The sequence below is a fragment of the Rhinatrema bivittatum genome, chromosome 4 (genome assembly GCF_901001135.1).
Source record: "Rhinatrema bivittatum chromosome 4, aRhiBiv1.1, whole genome shotgun sequence".
Classification (NCBI taxonomy): Eukaryota; Metazoa; Chordata; class Amphibia; order Gymnophiona; family Rhinatrematidae; genus Rhinatrema; species Rhinatrema bivittatum.
Genome location: NC_042618.1, coordinates 68,370,316 through 68,396,693, shown reverse-complemented (window position 1 = coordinate 68,396,693; position 26,378 = coordinate 68,370,316). Strand labels below are relative to the sequence as shown.

Here is a 26,378-nt window from a genome sequence, read left to right as displayed (position 1 = left end):
CAGCTACAGGATTACAAGAACTTTCGTAAGTAGGTGACGACACATTTGTTTCATGAGGCCTTTGGATGAGTATTGGGGGGTTTTAATTGTTATTATGTAACCTGCCTTTGGTTTTTATATTGTGTATGTTTAAATTGTGAACTGCCTAGAATAGATGACTGATAAGAAATTACTGTAAATCTTACTCGCATTTATTTATTTATTTATTTATTTAACATTTTTCTATACCGAACTTCATGACAAGCTTCATATCAGGCCGGTTTACATCAAATTTAGGGGTTAACTTAACAAAACCATATAACAAGAAGGCCGAGGCGCAGTTACAAAAAACAGGGAGAATGAACTTGGGGCTAGGGTAGCCAGGAAGTAAAGGACAGAAAAAACTGGAGAATGAACACGGATGAATATACAATGGCTGGGTCGGGCATTTGGTCTGTTGAGCTAAATGAAAGAATTGTAGCAATGTTAGGCTTAAGGGAAGGCTTGGGCGAAAAGCCAAGTCTTGAGTTTTTTTCGGAAGGTAGTCAGGCAGGGTTCTAGTCTTAGATCAGTCGGCAGGTTGTTCCAGATGATGGGGCCAGCTGTGGAGAATGCCCATTCTTTTGTGGAGGTTAGTCGAGCGGATTTGGTTGGGGGAACTTGAAGGGTTCCTTTGTGTGCCGCTCTGATGGGTCTTGCAGATGTGTATAGTTTGAGTGGGAACTGAAGGTCTAACGGAGGTTGGTTGTGTATGGATTTGTGGATAATGGTGAGTGCTTTGTGCAAGATTCTGTGTTTAATAGGTAGCCAGTGTAGGTTTCTAAGTATAGGGGTGATGTGAGTTCTCCGGTTAGTGTTGGTTAATATCCTGGCTGCTGAGTTCTGGAGCATCTGTAGTGATCTAGTGGCAGAGGTCGGAAGTCCTAAGAGGAGAGAGTTGCAGTAGTCTGTTTTGGAGAATATTGTTGACTGAAGTACCGTTCTGAAGTCCTGGAGATGGAGGAGGGGTTTGAGTCTTTTCATTACTTGTAGCTTAAAGAAGCAATCCTTCGTAATATTGTTGATTGATTTTTTTAGGTTTAAATGGTTATCAATGGTGACTCCTAAATCTCTAACTTGAGTGGTCTGAGGAGTAGAGGTTGTCAGATCATGGCTGGTAGAATGGTCAGAGGAAATGAGAAGAATTTATGTTTTGGTTGCATTGAGGACCAGGTTGAGGCTTGTGAGTAGGTGGTTGATGGACTTGAGGCAGTTATCTCAGAAGGTGAGGGTCTTTGGAAGTGATTCTTTTATAGGGATCAGGATCTGAACGTCGTCAGCATATAAGTAGTGAATTAGGTTAAGGTTAGTGAGAAGCTGGCAGAGGGGCAGTAGATAGATATTAAAGAGGGTGGGGGATAGAGAGGAGCCTTGGGGAACACCTAGCGTAGATTTAATGTTAGGAGATTCATGCATATCTTTACATGTTAATTTCTCCCGCGATCATGCCTTCATCCTCCTTCTCTTTTAGAAGATAAATATGTCAAACTGATCCCCTGATCTTTGATACCACTTTAGGATTTTACAGATCATTTTTGCAGATCAGTTCCCTTTATATAAACTCTTCGTTTTCACAGGTTAGTCTTGCAACCAGTTTCTTACTTATTTTCATTTTCTTTTTTAAGGCCTTGCCCTAATGGGGGTCAACATTAGGTCAGTTTGTATTCCTCATTATTTATCTGCTTACTTGTTTATCTAATTTTTATGTATTAATTTTTGAGTATTCAGCTATTTCAATTTTAGATGCGTGTGAACCCTCTGGCATTCTTACAAGTTGGAATTTGTTGCCAGAGGATGTGGTTAGTGCAGTTAGTATAGCTGTGTTTAAAAAAGGATTGGATAAGTTCTTGGAGGAGAAGTCCATTACCTGCTATTAAGTTCACTTAGAGAATAGCCACTGCCATTAGCAACGGTAACATGGAATAGACTTAGTTTTTGTGTACTTGCCAGGTTCTTATGGCCTGGATTGGCCACTGTTGGAAACAGGATGCTGGGCTTGATGGACCCTGGGTCTGACCCAGTATGGCATTTTCTTATGTTCTTATGTTCTTATGGACAGTTTTTGGTATGTGTACTGTAACAGTTTCTCTTCTGACTGTATGCGTCTCTGTTCGTACTTTGAATCTCATTTGTTTCTTCACACAGAATCCTTATTGTGTGTCCCTCCCGATGCAGCCCCATCGGGTGAAACATGGCTGTGTTGGGAAACTGTACTACTTATGAAGATTGTTTAAATAAACCAGTTATGTGGGTTACAGAACTGATAACTATTTTCTGAAACCCAACAACAGTTTTACATAGTGTCACACATTCCCTTCCTTTCTTAATTGTGGATATGCCTTAGGAGAGCATGGCATGAATGGGGAGATGCTTTGGCAAACCTGGTGAAAAGTTTGGAATGTTTTCTCTAAGGAGCAGATGGCAACAGTTCAAATAATTTTATGTGATTGGAATTATTTATATTAATTGTCATGGAATATCTAATATTTGTATTATATATAATTATATACATACATACATATATATATATATATATATATATATATATATATGTATATATATATGTATGTATATATATGTGTATGTATATTTATTTATTTAACAGTTTTTTATATACCGTCATTCATCAAAGATATCACGTCGGTGTACATTGAACAGAAACATTACGCCGGTAGGCGTTTGACAAGAAACTCATTGGGTAAAATGGGAATAACTATTAGTAAAACATTATATAAAATTTATAAAAATGGAAGAAAATTACAGAATAGAAACAGTAATAAATAATATTTTTTAAAGGTAACAGTACAGTGAGAGATATATATATATATATATATATATATATATATATATAGGATCACAATCAATGGTGAGCAGATATATATATATATATATATATATATATATATATATACACATCTAATGGATGGGGACACAGGTTAAAATAGTCTCTTTGAATGTCAGAGGTATTTCATCTCCAATTAAGACAGAGAATTTTGCAATTTCTGAAAAAACAGAACACACTTTTTTTTTTTTTTTACAAGAGACCCATCTTTCTAAGGTGAAGCATGCCAAATTAACTAGAGACTGGGTTAGATAGAATTTTGCTGCCTCCTATAACTCCAGGAGCCATGGGATGTGTGTTTTGGTACACTGTTCCTTATCTTTGGTAATATGTCAGTCTTTTTTTGATTCGGACGGACATTTGTGATTATTGAAGGGGAATTGTACAGTACTAAGCTGATCCTAATTAACATATATATAGACCTAACACTAGTTAGGATGTATTTTAGCAATCTTTTTTCTATAGAATAGCTACATTCAATACTGCAAACATGGGCCTGGATTCACCATTTTATCGCAGAATGGTGAATCCAGTGAAAACTGGGGGTGGGGGGCGAAGGGGGGGTGGACCTGCGAAAGCCGGCAGCCATTGCACCACCGCCGTGTTATCGCTGCCGGCTTTCGCACCCAATAGCGCCACCGTAAAAGGAGATGCTATTGGGCGCGCTACTGGCAACGATAACATGGCTTATCTTATCACCGCCAGTGAAGACATCGCAGAGTCAGCCCCAATGCCACCCCGACTCCGCCCCTAGCAAGCTATCGCACGCGAAAAGGGATTTTTCGCGTATGATAGCGGCTTATCGCACGTGATAAGCTTTACAAAATGACCCCCTTGGTGATTGGGAGGGATTGGAATACATGTATGGACTCTAGAATCAACAGATCTGCTCAGAGGACTATCTCTTGATGCGCCCTCATGCTTTTCTCTCATGGATACAGATGTTAGACTTGATGAATATCTGGAGGGACAGTAATCCTACTGGTTGAAACTTTACATGTTTTTTTATCTAGATACCAAACTTATAGCAAAATTGATTTTTTTCTTTGTAGCTCATCTACGCTGGCTAGGATTTCTCACTATGACATTCTGCCAGGCCATATATCAGATCATAATCCTATATTGCTCTCCCTGAGTATGGAACCTGATGGTAGGTGTGGAGGCAGATGGAAGCTTAACTTGTCTCTGCTTACAAGCCCTGGATTTCAGGACTTAATCCAGTCTACTTTGGCTGACTTTCAATTGCATCACCCGTCGAATGAATATAGACCGTTATGTGATGGGAAACATTTAAATCAGTTTTGCAGGGGAATATTATTGCCTATGCCAGTTAATGTAATAAAGTAAGCATACAAAGGTTACAGGAACCTTTACAACAGATTTAAGTACTGGAAGACAAACACAAGGTAGATTGTTGTAATCCCAAAATGCTGAGGACGCTTACTTTGGTGCAAAATGAACTGACAGGGCGGCAAACCTCAGGTGTTGAAAAATCTCTCTGTTTTTTTTACCCGTCAAAAGTTTTACAAACATGGAAATAAAGTGGGTCACTTGGGCAGTTTAAAAAATGGCTCCAGGGAGCTGGCAGCAGCAGGGGTTAAAGACCCAGCGGATGAAATACAATGTTTGCCCTCAGATCTTGCTAGGTTATTTCAAAATCACTTTGCTTCCTTATATTCTGATCCCATGGAGGTTTCTGAGGAAAAAAACTAAAAGATTTTTAAGCAGGGTGGTATTGCTGGAAGTCTCAAGGGGGGAAAAAGAGACTCTGTCAGACCCTCTCAGTGAGGCAGAGATTTATAAAGCTATTAATACCCTTTATTTTCATAAAAATGCTGGTCCTGATGGTTTTCTTTTAGATTTTTATCGTTGGTTTACAACCGTAATGACACCGTTGCTTTGTGAGCTGTTTAACTCAGTTAATCTTATTGTCTCAACTCTAGACATTTTAATAGCTTTAATACCTAAGAAGGGTAAGGATCTATAAGACTGCAGTTCATTCCATCCTATATCCATTCTGAATGCAAATGTAAAAATTCTGGTCAAGGTATTACAGTTGTGATTGTAGTCCATTAATCCCTCATTTAGTGCAGGTTGACAAAATTGGGTTTGTCAAGGGTCATCTGTCTATATAATAATACAAGGTGATTGCTTAATATCATTCTTCTGGCCAACAGACTGAAAATTCCAGAATTAGTTAGTTCCTTGGACACAGATAAAGGTTTTGACTGTATTTCTTGGGGATTTCTGTTTCTGGTGCTGTGGAGGTTTGGGTTCCTGGATAAATTTATTTTCTGAAATAGGGCATTAAGTAGCAACCTTAAGGCACAGATGTATTTAATGGTGGGCTCTCTGTTTTTTTCCCATATTCACAGGGGAACCAGGCAAGGTTGCCCACCCTCCCCCCTTCTTTTCAGTTTAGCTATAGAACCATTGATTGTCCTGGTTCAGGGAGAGAGGAAACTATTTGGTTTTAAAATGCAGAATTACTTATAACATTTCCTTATATACAGATGATATCTTATTTTTCCTCACAGATATTTCCAGACTGGCCCCTGTATTACTGGATCTGCTGAAGGTTACAGTACATTTTGGGGTTATAAAATCAATTACACTAAATCTGATAGTTTTTGCGTAGGATCTAAAATCAAAATGCCTCTGTGCCTGGCCAACTTTTCTATTATAAGATCTGGCATCAACTGTTTAGGGATGAATATCCATCATGATGTGAATCTGCCCGCACCCGCAGACAGATCCCCCTACCTTCCTCGCTCTCCGACGCCGCAGGACGCCGCCGACTCCGTTCACCGCAGCCCGGAGGCCGTGGCCACCTTCTGTCCTGCGCGGCAGGGCTGACTCTGTCGCTGCCGGTCCTTCTTCACGGCAGGGAGCTGCTGCCGGGGTCCTTGCTGTGCAGGGAGGCTGCCTCTGCCAATGCCTGCCTCTCCCTGCCTCCTTCATGGCCTAGTGCCACCGCCGAGACTTGCGGCCTGGAGGCTGCACCCTCCAGCACTCTCGCGGCATGGTGCTGCCGCCGAAGTCTTCCTTGAGCAGCAGGGAAGAGCTACTGCCGCTCCGATGTCATCTGGAGGCCGCTCTGAAGCCTGCCTGCCTGTCTTTGCGCCTCTGCGTCAAGGTGCAGGAGAGCACCGCTGTCCATGGTGCTTCTTCTCTCTTCTGCCTGTTTTTATGCACCGGTGCGCGCCTCTTCACAATATTTAAAGGGCCAGCGACAGGAAGTGTTACTGGCTCCATCTGATGACAACTTCCTGCTTCAGCCCTATAAGAGGGCCTCTTCTTCAGTTGTTCCTGGCCTTCAGATCGGGTTCCACAGTTGTCTGTGTCTTCCGACTGGTCCAGGTCCTCCGTGGTCGTCTTCTGCTTTGACAGCTTCGTCTCCATGTTCCAGATGTCCTTCGTCCAGGTCTTCAGTCGTCTCCATGTTCCAGATGTCCTTCGTCCAGGTCTTCTATTGTCACGATGTTCCTGATGTCCTTGCCTTCGTCTTTGCCTCCATGCCTTGGTTCCCAGATGTCCATCTTCCTGGCATACTGCTGTCGTGGTCCATGACCAGTCCCACAGGTGGACTGTGTAGGGCGCCTCACGGTACAAGTCCATCCTCATCTCTGCAGTGCAACACTCTGGAAGACTTCCTGCTTCAGTCCGTTATTTTTAATCCTTGCGAATCGAATCCTGCTTCAGTCTTGTCCCGGTCTTCAGAGCCTATTGCAACCTGCGTCCATCCATGTCAAGTTTCTGTTTGAACCTGCTCTGAGCCTGGTGTGGTCCGCGACCAGTCCCGCACGGGGCTGTGTAGGGCGCGTCCCAGGGCAGGCCTCTTCAGGACCTTCGTCATGTCCTGGTTTCAGCTTCCATTATTCCTCCTGGAGTCTGCATCGTGCCCATCATGGTCCGCGACCAGTTCCATGGGTGGACTGTGTAGAGCGTGCTGCATCGCAGTCTTGAACCAGTTCTTGACCCTTGCTTCAGCCCTCATCTACAGTGTCTCGCTTCAGCCCTCGTCTATGATGTCTTCGCTTCAGCCCTCGTCTGTGATGTCTTTGCTCCAGCCCTAGTCCAAAGTCTTCTGTGTTCTAAGGACTCCGTCTGCCCTCATCCTCTGTCCAGCCTGCCGCCTATTGCCATACCCAGCGACAGGTCCAAAAGGGCTTGGAATGGTCAGAGGACTGTTCATCAATCAACATTGCGTTGCTGGTCATCCTGGGGCGTGCAGGTCCGGTAAAGGGTCAGACCTAGGACCCCTGTTCTTGTTTCAGCCTTGTCCTGCTCTTGTTATCCGTGCATGCACCAGCTCATCTCCTGCGGTGTGTCTTGGGGCTCCTCCCTGGGTCATGCCGTGGCCCAAGGGCTCACAACACTCGCTTTAGAGACAACCGCGCCTCCGAGCTCGTGACAGTAGCGGAGGGCCTCCAAACCCTCGGTTCGTGACATTGTTTGCTTTTTTGATGGTTGCCACACACTGAGCCAAGGATTTAAAAGTATTGTCCATTATGATACCCAGATCCTTTTCCTGGGTGGTACCTCCTAATGTGGAACCTTACATTGTGTAACTTCAATGCGGTTTAGTTTTTCCCGTGTGCATCACTTTGCACTTGTCCGCATTAAATGTCCTCTGGTATTTAGATGCCCAGCCTGTCAGTCTCGCAAGGTTCTTCTGCAATTATTCACAATCCGCTTGTGATTTAACAACTCAGAATAATTTAGTGTCATCTCCAAATTTGATCACCTCACTCATTTCCCTTTCCAGATCATTTATAGATATATTAAAAAGCACTGGCCACAGTACAAATCCCTGAGGGTACTCCATTATTTTCCCTTCTCCACTGAGAAAACTAACCATTTAGTCTTACTCTCTGTGTCCTATATTTTAATCAGTTTGCAATCCATAATAGGACATTGCCTCCTATGCCATGACTTTTTAATTTTCTGAGGAATCTCTTATGGAGCATTTTGTCAAACGCCTTCTGAAAATCCAAATACATTATATGCACTGGCTCACCATTATCCTCATGTTTATTAACCCTTTCAAAAAAATGTAACAGATTGATGAGGCAAGATTTCCCATGCTGGCTATGTCCCATTAAGCCATATTTTTCTGTGTTCTGTTAATTTGTTCATTAGAATAGTTTCCATGATTTTTCTCGGCACTGAAATCAGGTCTATGGTTTTCCTGATCGCCCCTGGAGCCCTTTTTGAAAATTGAGGTTATATTGGCCACCCTACAATCTTCAGATACAATGGACTTCTAGCCTCACCATGATTTGTTTCAATTATTCTGAATTATCACCTTTGAATACAGTTTCTGACACGGGAATCTCCCCAACATCCTCTTCAGTAAACACTGAAGCAAAGAATTAATTTAGTCTTTTTACGATGGCCTTATATTTCCTAAGTTCCCCTTTAACCTCTTGATCTGACTCCCTCATAGGCTTCCTGCTATGGATATATTTTTAAAAGTTTATATTATGAGTTTTTGTCTCTAAGGCTAGTTTGTTTTCAAATTCTTCTTTAGTCTGCCTTAATGTGTCAATGCTTATGCTTTTTCCTATTATCTTCAGATGGATCCTTTTTCCAATTTTTGAAAAGTTCTTCTGGCAAAAATAGCCTCTTTAACCTCACCTTTTATCCATGCCAGTAGCTGTTTGGCATTCCTTCCAATTTTTTAAATGCATGGAGTACATCTGGATTGGGCTTTCAAGATGGTAATTTTAAATAATGGCAACACCTGATGTAAACTCTTAACCTCAGAAAAAACTGAGAGGTGCAGTTACAAACTCATTTTATTAGTCTCCCTTTTGAAAGTTTAACACTAGAACTGTAGATTTACATAATGTCTTCCCCTCCAGACATTAAGACAAATTTGATTGCTCTATAATCACTCTTGCCAGCAGCCTCACTACTGTTGACTCTCTCACACTAAATCCTGTTCCATTAAGAGTTAGGTCCAAAATGGCTCCCCCTTTCATCTGATCTGTTCCATGAAGCAGTCATTTATTTCATCTAGAATCTTTACTTCCATAGCATGTCCTGATATTACAATTTCACAGTCAATATTGGGGTAATTGAAATCTCCCGCTATTACTGTGCTGCCAAATTTATCTTGCTTAAGCTTTGTAGGGATCCTGTCAGCTTCCTACTAAAGTTAGTCAGGAATATACCATTTTGTGTGGGGAGAAATGTAGAAATGACCTAGTGGGTTTGCAGCTCCCCCATGTAGAAACTTGCAATGGAGGTGTGTCTCTGGTTTATAAAGACAGATCACCATTTTGCTGCGTGGATTCCTTGTTTTCTTTTACAGAGTCAGTATGTAGTGTGTGTTCTCTGGTTGCTTCTGTTAATTAATTTAAAATCTCTATGGAGATCTTTTGACCCTCCCAATACACTATTTAATCTTAAATTGATTTTAAGTTTAGAGTGCCCAATCGTTTGGGACTCTTTTAAGCCTATTTAATTTTGCTCTTCAATCTAATGTGAGAGGTTCTCTTTATGCAAGAGGAATCTGTGAACATCAAGATCCAAGGAGAAGAGGAATTCCAACCATCCTAAGAGGAAGAAGGAGAAATGGGAAAGAGGAGTGGAGATGGACCCCATCCAGGGCCTATGTACATCTGCTGGAGATTTGGAGAAAAGGAGTAAGTATCACCCTGATACTAAAAGAGGAGAGTGAGGAGACTGATACGAGAGGAGGTAGGAGATAAAAGACTAAATAACTTAAATTCCATCTTTGATACTTCAGCTGCATTGGGAGGGAAGCACCATGGCTTTACCCTGCATCCAGTGGGAGGGAAGAGATCAGTAACTAAGAGAACTGAATCAATTGGATTTAACATGTGAACTTGGGAAAGACTGTAAGTAGTCACAGACATACTTGAAAAGCACTTATACCATCTTGAAAATGAAGTACTCGGCTGTAAAGACTTTAATGCGGACATCTTTGGACCTTATCAGTAAAAGAGAAATATTGGAAACCACCAAGCAACTGCTGTTTTTAATGAGTCGTGATTTTAATGCTTATTTATGCTGCTGTCATCGGTGCTGTGTGCAATGATATTATAGTGGGGAATAAACTAAAAGCAATGTGAAGGACCTTGAAAGGAAACTTCCCCATATGCAGGACACCCTGGAAATACTTCTAATGGCATAATAAGTGTTCCATTTAAAATAGAAGTTTGAGATATGGCCTCTGGAACTAGTATTCATATTCAACCATCACTGGGGTTACACTATGTTAGTATTTCATCATCAGTCTGTTCATTTTGGCCAGGTGGACAGTAGCATACCCCAAGACCATACTCTTCCCCATCACACACAGACTTTTCACCCATACAAATTTTACTATGCATTTAACCTCCTGAAGCACCACCCACCACCAGTTGATCCACTTTATCATAGCAGTATAATTTGTATCCTAGTATAGCACTGTTCCATTGGTTATCCTCATTCCATCAGGTTTCTGAGATGGCAATTCTGTCTACCACTTCATTAAGTACTATACATTTTAACTCTCCCATCTTTTTACACTACTTACATTTCAAAGTATGTTTTTTGTTTGTCTCAACAATCTGCTTATTAGTTGATAGGGGTAATTTATAATTTTTAAAACTCGAGTAGTTCTTTTCTTATATGCACACGGGCTACTTTTGCTTTTATTGGAATCTCTCTATCGGGTTTCCCTAACTCCTCTGTTGGTTTAGTATCCTTTAAAGATACCTCCCTCTGAACCATGTGCCACTGAGTGACTGTCTACTTTCTTCCATGTGTTTCAATAAATAGATGCTGATATAAGAAGCACAGGAGATATGATCTGACTTTCTACCAACTTGGCCTAGCTAAGGTTGATTGCATTTTAAAGTACATGTATGCGAATCTGCAAGCAACCCTCTTGTGTTATGGAAACCGGTATTCAAAATGTAGACATATATAATAATATTAGTTTGGGTGCAGCTGGATGACCTATTTACATTAATGTGTTTTCAGTTGAGCATAATTATGTTTCATCAGTCTTTTCTATGTATGAAACTTTTTTTTAGTACTTTCCGGTCTGTCTGAAAAGAACTTGTATGAAAACTCAATCCATCCTTCTGTCCAGAAACACGATGACTTTCATTAAAGTTCACCAATTACGTTTAAACTTGGTTTGAAGGATCATCAATTTACCAGCAAAAGCTATCACAAAATATAGAAAGTTTCTCCGAAAATATGTCTTCCTTCACAGTATATCTTAAAGACAAACACAACATACTGAAAATTAGTACAAAGTCAGGCATATGAATGATTTTCACTATCTTGCATTATCGTTCCTCCTTATATTCTTTTGTTGTTTTTAGAGCATGCCATTGCTTTATGTGGGACTAATATATGGGATCTGTCTGGCTTTTGATTATAGAGGCTGCAAGACATATATTCCCTTTACTACATTGTTGTGGATTCTTGTCATCTGCAGCAAGTATATGTGACAGCACCCTTCTGCATGACCCAGGGTGATATAGGATGCAGGCCTTGCTTGACTGATTGGCTTTGTGGATCATTGGCAGCCACTGTCTCAGGTACTGCTGATTTAGTTTGTATATCCAGCATTCCACTGAATAACTTTGGATCCCACTGAATCCTGTTGGCTCAAAATTGGCTATCTAGTGGTAGCTGAAAAGGATTTCAGATGTATTGTTTCAAGCAGACTGTATATTTGAATTGATACTTTATTCTGATATGTTGTATATGATTAATATTATAGTTTGATATTTTGCATTTTTTAAAAAATTTTTCCTTATTGGACACTATTTACAATTTGCTTTTGGCATCATAAGGTCATATTTTTGAGAGGCCCACTCAGGAAATTCGTTGGTCACCTGCTGGATTTGGAAGAGCTAACTTAGCATGCCAGTACTACTGGAATCCTCCAGAGGATAACAAGCATAATTGGCATCAGCCAGTTCTCTTCAGATGTGTGCATTCCTTTTTGTATTCAGTAGTTACAATACCTTTGTTTTCCTCTAGTATTTCCAGTATGCCTGTACAATGCAGGAGACACAAGAGGTACAATGGAATACAACAAAATAACACACTTCCTCTATATGATATAAATTAGTCCATTACTCCCACCCATCTTGTATACTTTGCTTTGTGTTATGCAGTGTTTAGATGTAAGTTCAAGCTATCCTAGGAGAGGTGGAGTGGAGAATACAAATTCCTTGATGTGCAAAGAACAGATGTGGCAGTTGTGAAGAAAATAATCATTTTTGATATGAAGTGCTGGTTGTAACAGAATCAGATTAAGGCGAGGTGTTTATTTGGATAAGATATGTTTGTTTTGTCCCTGCTGTTTTCTCTGACTCCTTTGGGCTTCCGGTTCAATTGGAGTCAGCCTTTACTGGGATGATTGCCATGCACCTTTATTTGCAAGTACAAGAGGTTTAATAAGCCTGATACTTCACTTTCAATGCAAAGCCAGCATAGCTCTCTGCTTCAACGGCAGGGGAGAAGTTTGACACTTCACAAATATCCAGCATAGCTCTCTGCTTCAACGGCAGGGGGGAATGAAGAAATGTGGATCTATATTCAGGCAACAATCAACAAGGACTGAATTACATAGTCTGGATAAACAGATAAGCATGGGTGTAGCTTGCTTATTGCATTATCCCTAACTAATTAAGCTATTTCACTTAGATGCAGTTCCAACACTGCTCTCTATATTAATGGCGGGGGTGGAAGGGAAATAGAATAAAAAAGGTTACTAAGAGCCAAGAGAAACAGATAAGTATGTGAGAGAAAAAAAAAAAAGTGCGAAAGCTTGCTGGGCAGACTGGATGGGCCGTTTGGTCGTCTTCTGCCATCATTTCTATGTTTCTTATGTTTCTATGTTTTATAAATCCTATCCAATATAGCCCTGCCATCTCAGTAATAATCCTTCGCCAGAGGCCACAGATTGCAACTCCTTGAATGAGGTTGGTATGCATTCTGAGTCTGGGCACAGATTCCATCATTGCGCGATTGCTAGGATTTCATCCCCCCCCCCCCCCCCCAAGGGATGTGAATATTTTCTACCCAAAAGACCATATTCTTTTTACTTCTACATATATGTAAACCTTCATGAACTTAGACCATTTTCTGTAGCTACATTTTAAATATAAAAATATTTTCTCTCAGCAATTATAGATTCCTCTGGTTCCTTTTTTAAAATGAGTGGGGCGCTTAGGCACTTTTGAAGAATTTCACATGGGTGCAATTGTTGACATTGACAAGTATTTGTGACTTTGTGTTCTTCATGCTGATGTCAGTCTGAGCATGCTCAGTATGTCTCCTTTGTCCAGGTTTGGTTGTTGACTTTGAGGTGACTTTGTGCGTTATAAATATTGAAATGAGGCTGAAAAAATGGGTTATGTTATTCAGAGAAGGAATTAATCTAAAAAGCAATGTTAAAAGTATTTATGCAACTTTTTCCACGATATGACGAGACTCTGAGACACATTTTTTAAAACATATGATGGGGGTGACCAACTCCAGTCTTTAAGAGCTACAAACAAGTCTGGTTTTCAGGATATCCACAGTGAATATGCATGAGACATATTTGCATACAATTAAAGCATTTCATACAGTTGTATCTTATACATGTAGTCATTGTGGATAACCTGATAACCAGATCTGTTTGTGGCTCTGGAGGACCAGAGCTTGCCACCCCAACATAGGATCTGATTGTTTTTATGCACGGATGTCGAAGAATGTTCTGTCAGATCTTTCTAAATTCCGAATGTAGGTGAAGTACAACAGGAAGTAAAGAAATACTGAACTGGAACTTAAAAAGAAAATCAGGATTGAATCTATATTTCTTGATGATATGGCATTAGTTTGTCATCAGTGTAGATTGCTTCAAAGTTTAATGTACAACTGTTGTAGGGCAATGCATTAAAAATATTAGATTTTTTTTTTAAGCTTTTATTTGTTTACTGCCAAAATGCTTCAAGCAAGGAACAACATTGTATAAACAGAATAAAAACCAAATTCAACAATATATATAATAATAAAATATAAAATCATGGAAGGGTGAAAAATAAATAGGCAAGGGGTGGGTAATATAATGCAGTAATATGTTCCTTCCCAAGAACATATAAAGAGCCTACTCCATACAAAATAGGCTAAAATGAATTAAGAGAAGGCTAATGAAAATAGCCATGATTTTTTTTACAGATTTCCAGAATGCTAAGAAATCTTGGCCACCAGAGGTAATTGGTTTCATTGTTGTGGTCCAATGGTATGGAAAGGTCTCTCGTCAGTGCTGGGGGATTGCATCCTGCCCAGCGGCCCAACTAAAGGAGGCCCCATGTTGGCAGGGGATCAGACCTGCACACCTGCTACAGAGAGTATATGTGTGTAAGCATGTGTGTCTGATAAAGAGGAAGCGTGTGCCTGTGCTTGAGAGAGAGGAAACATGTGTCTATGTGTGCTTGACAGAGAGTGAGCCAGTGTGCATATCTATGTGTGTGCAGGAGTGAGTGGGAACAGCATGTCTGTATGCGTGTGTGTGTATGAGAGGGTGTGTGTGTGTGTATATATATGTGTATGTGTGTGTATATATATATACAAGCCGTAAAGCCCGTTAAAACGGGCTACATCCCTCTGTCTCTCACCTCCCCCTCATTCTCTCTCCCCTCACTCTTCACCACCCCCCTCCCCCACCCACTCCTCTCCACCCTCCCTCTCCTCTCACTCAGTCCCCCCTCTCCCTCACTCCCTCCCACTCAGTCCCCCCTCTCCCTCCTTCCCTCCCACTCACTCAGTCCCCCTCTCCCTCCCACTCACTCAGTCCCCCTCTCCCTCCCTCCCTCCCTTCACCCACCTCCATTTCCTCCCGGCGCCGTAAGCGCGACTTCCCGCAACCCTCACCCGGCTCCATTAACTCCTCCCGCTCCTGCCGGCAGATCTCGGGGGGGGTCACTCCCGCGCGCGCGGCAGTGACCCCCCGAGATCTGCCGGCAGATCTGGGGAGGAGAAGTAGCGGCACCGCGCGCGCGCGCGGCGCCGCTGCTTCTCCTCCCGCTCCTGCGGCCCCACCGCCATTTTTTTTTTCTGATCGACATCCTTGCCCGCACATGCGCAGTAGAGCTGCGCTCTACTGCGCATTTGCGGGCCGTCGGTCACAGGCCATTTATAAGGTAGATATATATATATGAGAAAGGTGTTTGTGTATGTATGTGTGTGTGTATATATGAGAGGGTATGTGTGTGTCTGAGGGAGAGTGCCCACTCACGTGTACGCGTGTGTGAGAGTACTTGTAAATATGTGTGTGAGAGAAAGGTTAAAGTTTGTGCATCCTCCTCTAATCTACGATAATCTCAGGAGGACTGGAAATCTAAAGTTTCCAGGTATGGAGAGTGGGAGATTTTTTTTTAATCCTTGTTAGTTTTAATTATTGGATGTGAAGTATCTGTTTTGAAAAATGTTTAAGTATTTGGTAATTTAAACACTTTTATACATGTTTTTAATTGGCTGCATTTATCAACAGATTTGACATTCTTTTTATTGGTATGTTTAATGTTTTATATTTCTTGATTGTGTTTGCATTGCTTACAGAGTGTGGCTTCTTGTGATTTCCAGTTAAATTTTTGTCTGCACATTTCAATTTATATTTTATGATATCTTTATTCTTATTTGGTGAGAGTTTATCTGTTTTCTGCTTGTGCAACTGAGGCTTTGGCTATTCTGCTAGCATGTAGTTTCTGTGTAGGAATTTACAATAACCTGGCTTTAATCTGTTTACCTAATAGAAGGTGTATTGGTGTTTAGGGCCTGATATAATATTTGCAGTATGGCTTTTTCATAGGTTGAGTACTGACAGTTATGATATGGAAGGTTTACTATACTGGAATTGTAATTCAGTTTATTCCTGGCTTTCTGTGGGCTAAATCCGCACCCAGTGCACTTTACCATAGGCTTAATACCATATGGGATCCAGTGAACCACCTTGATTACTATGAGAAAGGTAGTTTATTAAGGGGTAGATTTTCAAACCGCGCAATTTGGCCTACTTTTGCTGGCGCATCAGGCGAAAGCAAAAGTACACTGGATTTTAGTAGATACGCGCGGAGCCGCGTGTATCCGCTAAAATCCGGGATCGGCGCGCGCAAGGCTATGGATTCTGTATAGCCGGCGCGCGCCGAGCCGCGCAGCCTACCTCCATTCCCTCCAAGGCCGCTCCAAAATCGGAGCGGCCTCGGAGGGAACTTTCTTTTGCCCTCCCCTCACCTTCCCCTCCCTTCCCCTACCTAACCCACCCGCCCGGCCCTGTCTAAACCCCATCCTTACCTTTGTCGGGGGATTTACGCCTCCCGGAGGCGGGGATTTAAATCCCCCGCGCACCAGCGGGCCGCTAGCGCGCCGGGACGCGACCTGGGGGCGGGTACGGAGGGCGTGGCCTCGCCCCCGGACCGCCCCGGGCCGTAACCACGCCCCCGGACCCGCCCCCAAAACGCTGCCGACACGCCCCCTAAACGCCACGACGACCGGGCCCACCCCCGACACGCCCCCCTCGGAGAACCCCGGGACTTACGCGAGTCCCGGGGTCTGCGCGCGCCGGTGAGCCTATGTAAAATAGGCTCACCGGCGCGCAGGGCCCTGCTCGCCTAAATCCGCCCGGATTTGGGCGGATTTAGGCGAGCAGGGCTCTTAAAATCCGCCCCTAAGTGTATTAAACTATTATTATTGAAAGTGTGTTTTTGCAGTGTATGCCTGTATTATATATATATATTGTAAGTGATATTTTTACTTCAGAAGATTGTACTTTGAATATCTATTTTCCATATGCAATCTGCCTTTTTAAGTTAGGGAAGTTAATACATTTTAAAATGTAAAAGAATGCACATGTTTTAATTATGTGGGGAGGGGAGGGAAGGGGGAATGAAAGGCTGTAAGGTTTGTCTAGGGCACCTAATACCCATGTATCAGCCCTAAGAGAGACTGTGAGACACACACAGTCCCACCATTCACCAACCTCTCACACCCCCAGGGGGCAGATCCTGGAGGAGAGTGGGAGGCAGGCAAGAGGGAATGGAGGAGTTCTGTTTCTAGACCCAGAAGCCAAAGGCCACCCCCCCCCCCCCCCGCCCTATTAAACATTTCTCCAGCGCCCCCTATTGGAGATACCAAAGACTGAGAACAATAACAGGCCCAAAAACTGAGTGGTTAGAGCGGTGGGCTGCAAAAAAGGAAACCAGGGTTCAAATCCTATTGCCATTCCTTGTGACCTTGGGCAAGTCATTTCACCCTCCATTGCCTTCCCCCTGCCCTGGCCCTCGGTGATTTCACCTGTACCAGGCCATGATGGGGGGTGGGGCGCCATTTCATCCTTCGCCTCGGGCAACAGATTGCCTTGAGCCACCTCTGCATGTGAGTCACTGAGCTTTTCCAGCTGAATGTCACTTGCTTGGAATTTTTTTTGTCTGATTTTGTTTTTGGGTTGTTTTTTTTGTCTCATGGTGTTTTTCCAATCTACTCTTTTTTTTTTTTTTTTTCCTAACCAGAAAAAAAAAACACAGGAAAGCTAAATCCTACTCAAGCAGGGTTTGAATTGGCAACTCCAAAGGAGACCATTATGAAACTAAAAAAAAGATACTTTATTTTGCTTTGGAGGAGGGACAGATGCCAAGTCAAATTGATGTCTCTAATTTAAGCTCAGTGTTATTACAGGTCATAGGGAATCGGTTACAAGCTAAATTGAGAATACATAGTCATATGGTGCAGCCATAAATATGTTGATCACAGGATTGTGGGCCAGAATTTTTTTTAAGATGCTGTCTTGCTCTGAAGCACCAGTGGTGAAACAATAGAGTTGAAAATACAAGCTAAAGCTGTAAAATACATTGTTAATGCATGATAAGAATTTTACAATTGTTCTAATTTGGAGATGAGACAGTGTTCAGCACTGACTGTGCCACTAAAAAATATTTGTGTTCCCACAAACCTTTTTGCTTTTCTCTCCCTAAGCTAAAAGTGCAGTAGAAACTCCTGAAATGTGATATTAGTAATGATGTGATTAGTGACTGATCAATGGATAGAATGTGCAAATAATCTGAGGTCAAACTTGAACCAGGAGAATTTCTGCCTGTTCTCAGCTTCACAGAATTTTCAAATTTTCTCCAGATACCCTGTGAAAATTTAGATGAAAGTTTCCTGATAAATCTGTGAAAAACCTGAGCAATAATCACCGAAATTGGATGCAGATTTGACAATTTCCACATCAGGTTCACCGAGAATGCTGTATTTATTAGTTTACAATTTTTTTTTTGTTATTGACAAAAAAACAATAGTTGGCGAATTAGTGGAAGATGAAGTGAATGGTCCAATTTGTCCTTTTCTACCATCATCTATTGTGTTACTGTGTTCCTTTTCAACTCACAAATTCATGCAGCTTCATCAGATTCGTTGTGAACTTGGTTTTCTAAAGTTCATATCTCTCTCTTGATGAGAACATGTGCTGTGCTGATTTTTATTAAAGGTTTGTTGGTTCTGACTGAGGTTCATTAGGTGTTTAGTCATGCTTTTCTTTCACCCCCTTGCACCTGTTTCTCTTTCACTAATGGACGTACCGAAGTCTCTTTCCAGCTACTATAGAATTTGTGTTCTAACAGCTCCTAGTTAAGACTCTAATCCAGGACTGCAGATTCTGGAATGCAGAGACGGATTTAGTTTTTGACGCCCCAAGGCACTGCTGGTATGTGCCTGAAATTACTCTCCTTCTTCTTCTGATCCCCAGTCCTACAATACTGGACTCGCTACCCCCCTCCCAAACCAGGCGTCATTCCCCTTCGCCTGCCTGCCCCTGGAATTACATTCCTTCTCCTCCCCACCAAACCTGGAATCACTCTGCTTCCTTCCCCCTCAAACCCAGAGTCATTTCCCTTCTGTTCGTGCTCCCCCCCCCCCCCCACCTCAAGCCTTAGATCCCTTTTCTGCTCCCCCGAGCCTCACAAATCTTGAATCACTCCTCTTCTCTGTAGGCTGCCGCCACCCGCTGGCCTCCTAGGCCCAGTGGTAGCAGCAGTAGCAGGTTTGAGAGATCATGGAGACTGTCACCCTCTTTTCACAGCATCAGTGTCTCCACTCCATCCAAGTCTCCTTGTTATAAGTGGGATCTGAGAGCACAGGCTGATGTAGTCTGCGTGCTCACATATGGCTGGATTTTAAAACCCCGGCGCGCGCGTAAATCACCGGGCCTTATGCGCCAATTTTCAAACGGGCTCGGCCACGGGCGTAAACCCCGGGAAACGAGTAAGTGCCGGGGCCTCAAAAGTGGGCAGTCCGGGGAGGGGGGGGGGGCGGGGCAGGGCAGCGCCAGGCCTGAAGTAACTTGCAAAATAAAAGGTAAAAAAAAATGAAAAATGGGTTTTAGAGTGTAGGGAGGAGAGGGGAAGGGAGGTTAGGGTAGGGGGTAGGAAAGATCCCTCCCAGTCCGCTCTTAAATTGGAGCGGACTGGGAGGGAACTGGGGGAGCCCCGATCTTGTCGCCATGCGAAGTAGGTTATTTCTAACCCCCCTTGCGTGCGCTGCCCGGGATTTTATAACATGCGTGAGCCAGCGCGCGCATGTTATAAAACCGTGCGTCCATGTGCGCACACTGGATAGCGTTCGCACATGTACGTGCACGAGTATTTTTTTTTTTTTTTTAAATCTAGCCCATAATCTGCTACTGTTACTGCTTTCACCAACAAACTTCAGTAGGCCATGGGGTGGTAGCAGCAGGAGAGATGAAAGGTATGTGCAGGTGGACAGGAGAGCTTGGAGTTTCATGGGGGGGATGGGACGTGAAGGTTATAAAAAGAGATATGCAGGAGGAGAAGGAAATTTGCCATCCTAGGCACAGGTCTAATAGGCTTGTGCATAAATCCAGGCACGCTGGAATGAGCAGCTCTTACCAGATTTGTTCTTCAAAACAAAAGGGAAAGAGGAAGTCTTGTCTGTCACATCACAGATGACAGAAGAAGCACTGGAGTTCATGCAGGTGAGACACTTAAATAAAAATGCATAAGCCACTGCTTTTCACTGCCTTTGGGAATGTCCCAATATTCAAATTTTTTGGCAGAGCATTTTTGTATATGTTAGCTATTATTACTGGCAGGAATGTTCCAAAACTCCTGCCTTCTGCATTTTGGGACACCTGTCAGAGAAGATACTCATTAGGAAAGCTCATAAGAGTAAATTATTTGCTCTTAAATAAAGGGTGTCTTATAGCCAAGCATTGTATTCAAAATGGCTGCTCCATGTGGAAAGCTGGTATGTTAGACTTACTTTTTTTAGAATTCAAAACTTTGTTCACAAAATTGTTTAAGCCGAAAATGCTCTTTTTTAATATCTGGGAACAATATATCTTTTCATTATCCATTGATATGCATAACAAGCACTGGAATCTATGGCTTTTGATTTGGAAATGCTTTATTTAAGCTTGCGTGATGATGCTCATTGTAATTCTAAGCTATATTTTATTTGATTCATAGTCCACTTTTTCAGGCACTTCAAAATGTTTAAAATAAAATTGAATCCTTCCCCCTCACATTTCTGCAGATACAAGGTCTGATTTACTATACTTTTTTTTTTTTTCTCATAGAAACAGAATAGGGAAAATCGTTAGTAAATCAGACTTTCATGTAATCTAAGGTGGTGCTTGCACTATCTGTAGAATACTTGGGAGGGGAAGGGAGTGTCAAAATAATATTATCCTTTATTTATAACTGTGTTTACCTTCAAGTTAACTGTAAAAGAGCACTGCCGATTGGTAAGTTTGCGCATTGATAATGGGTGACAGGAAATAAGACAGATTGCTTTTGTTATACCTGAGTTTTTTAAAAAATTGCCCTATACTATGCCTCTGCAGGAGAGGGGAGGGAGTTTTGTAACTTATGCCCACTGCGGCTGATCCCTGAGCATCAGCAAACCCAGCAGTATCTGGGGTATTTTTCATAACCACTGCTCTTGCCCTCTCTTCTCTGATGGTTGCCTTCTCTGAAGAGTGGTATCAGCTGAAATTTTCCTTGTTTGTGTGTGTGTGTGTGTCCCTTGTATAGATGTTCCTCTGCACCTTTGACTGTGCAGAAGTCCTGTCAAAGCCACAGGCTCCTGCCCTGAATTGCATTTCCCTTGTATGAACTGAGTACAAAAAAATTCCTCTAAGTATGACACAGTCACGTATCTGAACATCGATCTCTGAAGTCTGGTGACTTTTGTCTTTATTCAACCAAATTCATTTTGGCCTCTGGAGGACAACTAATGAGAAAAAGCTGAAGTACCAACTGTTGTAAAAACAGATATATTCAGCAGAAAAATAAAAGGTTTTCATCAAGCCTGAAAAAAAAAAATAAATTTATGGAGTGGTTGGGAGAAGGAGCCAGCATAGATACTTTATTAATGCTAATTACTCCCTTCCATGCCACTTATAAGCACTTATTCACCCAAATCCAGGGCACGTCTTTATTGCACTTTCTCATGAGGCTGGCATAAGTTTGGGCCAAAGCACTGCTGCCGTCTTGCAAATCTCATGACTTTTTCTAAGAATGATTCGGGCTATTTAAAACGCTTTTTTACCATTAGGGAAGTAGGAAAGTTACCTGCGACAAATCTTTTTCCTTTACCCTATCATATGATACCTAAAAAAAAAAAAATAGCACCCTTATCCTATTTGTAAACACTGGATAAAGTTTCACATTCATAAGCTGTTTCAAAAACCAAATGCTGCTTTTCTTGCCCGAGTTCTGAAAGCATTTTTTTTTTTCAATAACCACTTTGGCATACCATAACAACTAGAATCTCGTCTATTACATATGCACATCTCTCTTTTCCTAATCCAAACCTGCTTTTCCTTATGTTTACAGCTTGAAAAATTTAGCTTGCCTTCGCACACTCCACACGCTCATACTTTCACTGTATATACTTTATGTGCATGCAAACCTGTAATGTCAAAAAGCCATCTCACATACTGATTAATATTGGAGACTCAAAAAAGGACATGTGCAGCCTCAGTTCCTCAACCTTATGTAGATTTAGCTCTCATCTTTTCACTGATAGTTCAAGTCATATAAGTATTTCCCCTGTTCTAGAGGGCTTATAATTCAAGTTTGTATCTGAGGCAACAGAGGGTAAAATGACTTGTCCAAGGTCACAAGGAGGGTTAGCAGGATTTGAACCCTGGGTCCACTAACACAGGCCCTGCTATCTACACTTAATAGCACTGTGATACAATGTACCAATTCTAGAAGAAGACTTTCTCAGGCACATATTACACTCTAATAGCTGTAAGCAGTGCCATAATGTTACATACAAAGCTCAGCCACAGGCTGATTTTAAACCATCCTTCTCTAACTTCATAACACTTCCAGCAATCGTACTATAAATTTAACTCCTGCATTCATTTACATTACTAAATCTATACAGAAAACAACTGACACAACAGCGTGTAACAGAATTGTTTTATTATTTCAGAGACTCTGTGAAGGGAACGTAAGACTGCTCCATTTGCTTCCTGGTGCAGCAGGGCGCTTCTTGTATTCTATTGTTTCCTCACCTCCCACAGATCCATCTGGAGGTACAATCAAACATCAGGCAGCAGAAATCCTCCCTGCATCACAACACAAGCAGGGTTTCTACTCCAGATACTTCTCCATCCCAAAGAAGTCGTGGGAATTGTGACCAATTCTGGACCTGCAGATCCTCAACAAAACCCATCTTATGGGAGAAATTCAAAATGAACTCCCTCAATACAATTCTCCTATTCACTTAACAGGGTGACTAAATGTGTGCCCTGGATCTTCAGGACACCTGTACTCACATTCCAGTCCACCTGGTCCATTGGCATTAGCTGCAAATCCAAGTGAATTCATTCCACTGCCAATACAATGTTCTTCCATTTGGCCTCTCCTCTGCTCCCAGATAATTCACCAAATGCCTTGCAGTAGTGGCAGTGCACCTAAATTACTAGGGAGTTGAAACTTTCCCACACCTGGACAGTTGGCTGATCATGGCAAGTTCTTGAGAAGCAGTTCTCCACTGTCTAGGCATGACCATACGTCTTCTTTAAAGCTTAGGATTTCTCATTAGCTTCAAGAAATTGAATCTGGAAACCTACTCAGACCCTACATTTCATAGATACTTCAACAGACTCCTTGCTTCAGAAAGTATTCTTGCCCACTGATTGGAAGCAAATCAATGCTTTTTCATCCATGCTCTATGTGCCATTCTGAAATCCACTGCCAAGTGGCTCCTTATGTTACTCTGTCATATGGTGGTAGCCATCCTTCAACCCACCTTCATATACGACATTTCCAGTGGAGTCTAAGATCTCAATGGGATCAGCTCGCTAAACACCTGTCTTCAGTAGTGTGGATAACACCATTGGTACGGGAATTGCTGTGGTGGTTGCACCCTCAAGAACTCCAGGAAAGAGCTCCACTCCAGTTGAGTTCCCATCAACTCATCCTCATGACAGATGCCTCAACCAGGAGCTGGAGAGCCCATGTGGGATCCTTCCATACCCAGGGTATTTGGTCTCCACACAAATCTCCCTTCCAAATCAATCTCCTGGTGTTCAGGGTGATATGGTGAGTGGTCGAAGATATGGCAGCTCAGAGTGGTCGAAGATATGGCAGCTCAGATTCAATGCCAAGAAGTGCAAAGTCATGCATATGGGGAGTGGAAATCCGAATGAACTGTATTCGATGGGGGGGGAAAAGCTGATGTGCACGGAGCAGGAGAGGGACCTTGGGGTGATAGTGTCTAATGATATGAAGTCTGCGAAACAATGCGACAAGGCGATAGCAAAAGCCAGACGAATGCTGGGCTGCATAGAGAGAGGAATATCGAGTAAGAAAAGGGAAGTGATTATTCCCTTGTACAGGTCCTTGGTGAGGCCTCACCTGGAGTACTGTGTTCAGTTCTGGAGACCGTATCTACAAAAAGACAAAGACAAGATGGAAGCGGTACAGAGAAGGGCGACCAAGAAGGTGGAGGATCTTCATCGCATGACGTACGAGGAGAGATTGAAGAATCTAAATATGTACACCCTGGAGGAAAGGAGGAGCAGAGGTGATATGATACAGACTTTCAGATACTTGAAAGGTTTTAATGATCCAAAGACAACGACAAACCTGTTCCATAGGAAAAAAATCAGCAGAACCAGGGGTCACGATTTGAAGCTCCAGGGAGGAAGATTCAGAACCAATGTCAGGAAGTATTTCTTCACGGAGAGGGTGGTGGACGCCTGGAATGCCCTTCCGGAGGATGTGGTGAAGACCAGAACTGTGAAGGACTTCAAAGGGGCGTGGGATAAACACTGTGGATCCATAAAGTCAAGAGGCCGCCAATGAAGAGTGGGAGACTCGCCAGAATGACGGCTACTGCCTGGAGACAATACCCTTATTCAATAAACATACACATGCTTACTGTGACTCCAACATCGCTCTAAGCTTCAACAGCAAGAGGAAATGTGGAAAAATGGATTTACACTCACAAAGAGGGGAGTAGCTGGCTTGTTACGGCGGTTACTACCCCAAACCAAATAAGCCTGATGCTTCACCTTCAATGCATATACAGCATAGTTCTCTGCTTCAACGGCAGGGGAGAAGAAAAAAGGGTTCGCACTCACAAAGTGGGGAGTAGCTGGCTTGTTACGGCGGTTACTACCCCAAACCAATTGTGTCCGATACTTCACTTTCGATGCATATCCAGCATGGCTCTCTGCTTCAACAGCATGGGAGAAGACTGATACATCACGCATTTCCAGCATAGCTCCCTGCTTCAGCAGCAGGGGAGAAGAAAAACAACCAATAAGGACTGTATAACATAGTCTGGGTAAAACAAATAAGCATGGGTGTAGCTTGCTTATTGCGGCGGTTACTACCCCTACTACCCCTAACTAATCAAGCTAGATATTTCAATGGTGGGGGTGGAAGGGAAATAGAACCAAGAGCTAAGAGAAACAGATAAGTATGAGAGAAAAAAAACGTGTGAAGCTTGCTGGGCAGACTGGATGGGCCGTTTGGTCTTCTTCTGCCGTCATTTCTATGTTTCTATGTTTCTATGGCACGCTCTCACTATGTTCATGCATCTCCTCTGCAGCAAACGCAACCTGATTCGAACAATCAAGTTGCCATGTTCTATGTCAACAATGGGGAGGAATAGTATCACGGCTTCTCTGCCAAGAAGTACTGGAGATGTGGAACTGGATGGAACATCATTAAGCAATCCTCCAGGTGACTTATCTGCCAGGAGTCTCCAACATCTTGGCAGATGAATTCAGCAGAATGTTTCAGCTTCACGAGCAGTTTCTGCATCAATTAGTAGCAAACGCTGTTTAATTTCTGGGATCTACCATCAGTGGACCTGTTTGCAAAACACAAAACTAATTAACTAAATCAATTTTGCTTCATTCTACCAAGCAATCACAAACTGACGTAGGATGCTTTCCTCCTTGACTGAGGGTAAAGCCTCATGTACACTTTTCCACCAATTCCTTTTATACCCAAAACAGTGAAACATAGAAATGACGGCAGAAAAAGACAAATCGGCCCATCCAGTCTGCCCAGCAAGCTCCCACACTTATTTTCCCATACTTATCTGTTTCATCTACCAGCAAGTTCAGGGTCCTTGTTGGTAACTGTTTGATTCAAATTTCCTGCCATCCCCTATCATTGATGCAGAGAGTAATGTTGGAGTTGCATCAAAGGTGAGCATGAGGCTTAATGGTAAGGGTAGTAACCGCCGCATCAAGCAAGTTACCCCGATGCTTGGTTACCCAGACTGCACAGATCAATGCCTTGTTGGATGTTGTCTGAATGTAAAACCTGTTTTCCACATTTTCCCCTACCGTTGAAGCAAAGAGCAGTGCTGTATATGTATTCAAAGTGATGTATCAGACTTAATTGGTTTAGGATAGTAACTGCCGTAATAAGCAAACTACCCCCATGCTTCTTTGTTTACCCAGATTGTGAAGTTCAGTCCTTGTTGGTTGTTATCTGAATGCAAATCCCCTTTTCCACATTTCCCCTTGCCGTTGAAGCAGAGAGCAATGTTGGAGTTGTAAAGGCTTATTGAGTAAGGGTAGTAACCATCAGGTAATAGCCTCCATTCCAGTATTCCATCTCCATGGCTCTTCTCTTCATTCCCATCCTCTAGCCTTTATGGATCCACAGTGTTTATCCCATGCCCCTTTGAAATCCTTCACAATTTTAGTCTTCACCACTTCTTCCAGAAGGGCATTCCAGGCATCCACCACCCTCTCCGTGTAGAAATACTTCCTGACATTGGTTCTGAGTCTTCCTCCCTGGAGCTTCAAATCGTGTCCCCTTGTTCTACTGATTTTTTTCCAATGGAAAAGGTTTGTTGCTGCAGAAACCCTTTAGGATTATGCCTGCCTGATCCTCATAGCTTCAGTATGGCCCAGACAAGTTTGGTATGCATATCTAGTCAAGCTTTCCAGCAGTCCTACCATACCTCTGGGATTGGTCCCTGCTCTTCTAACTCCAGG

At 42.5% G+C, this 26,378-nt stretch overlaps 1 protein-coding gene across 6 annotated transcripts in view; it reads left to right on the top strand.

Annotated features, from left to right (window-relative positions):
- Nucleotides 1-26,378, top strand: part of SAMD4A (sterile alpha motif domain containing 4A) — a 337,199-nt gene that overhangs the window by 131,969 nt on the left and 178,852 nt on the right. Inside the window, exon 1 of one of the 6 annotated variants that reach the window (XM_029598288.1) lies at nucleotides 11,317-11,427. The exons of 4 other annotated variants lie outside the window; for them this stretch is intronic. In XM_029598288.1, the coding sequence (XP_029454148.1) occupies nucleotides 11,352-11,427 (76 nt within the window). In that variant the 5' untranslated portion in view covers nucleotides 11,317-11,351. Of the gene's footprint in view, nucleotides 1-11,316; nucleotides 11,428-19,776; nucleotides 19,869-26,378 lie in introns of those variants that run through there. One more of the 6 variants, XM_029598290.1, reaches the window with a different exon arrangement.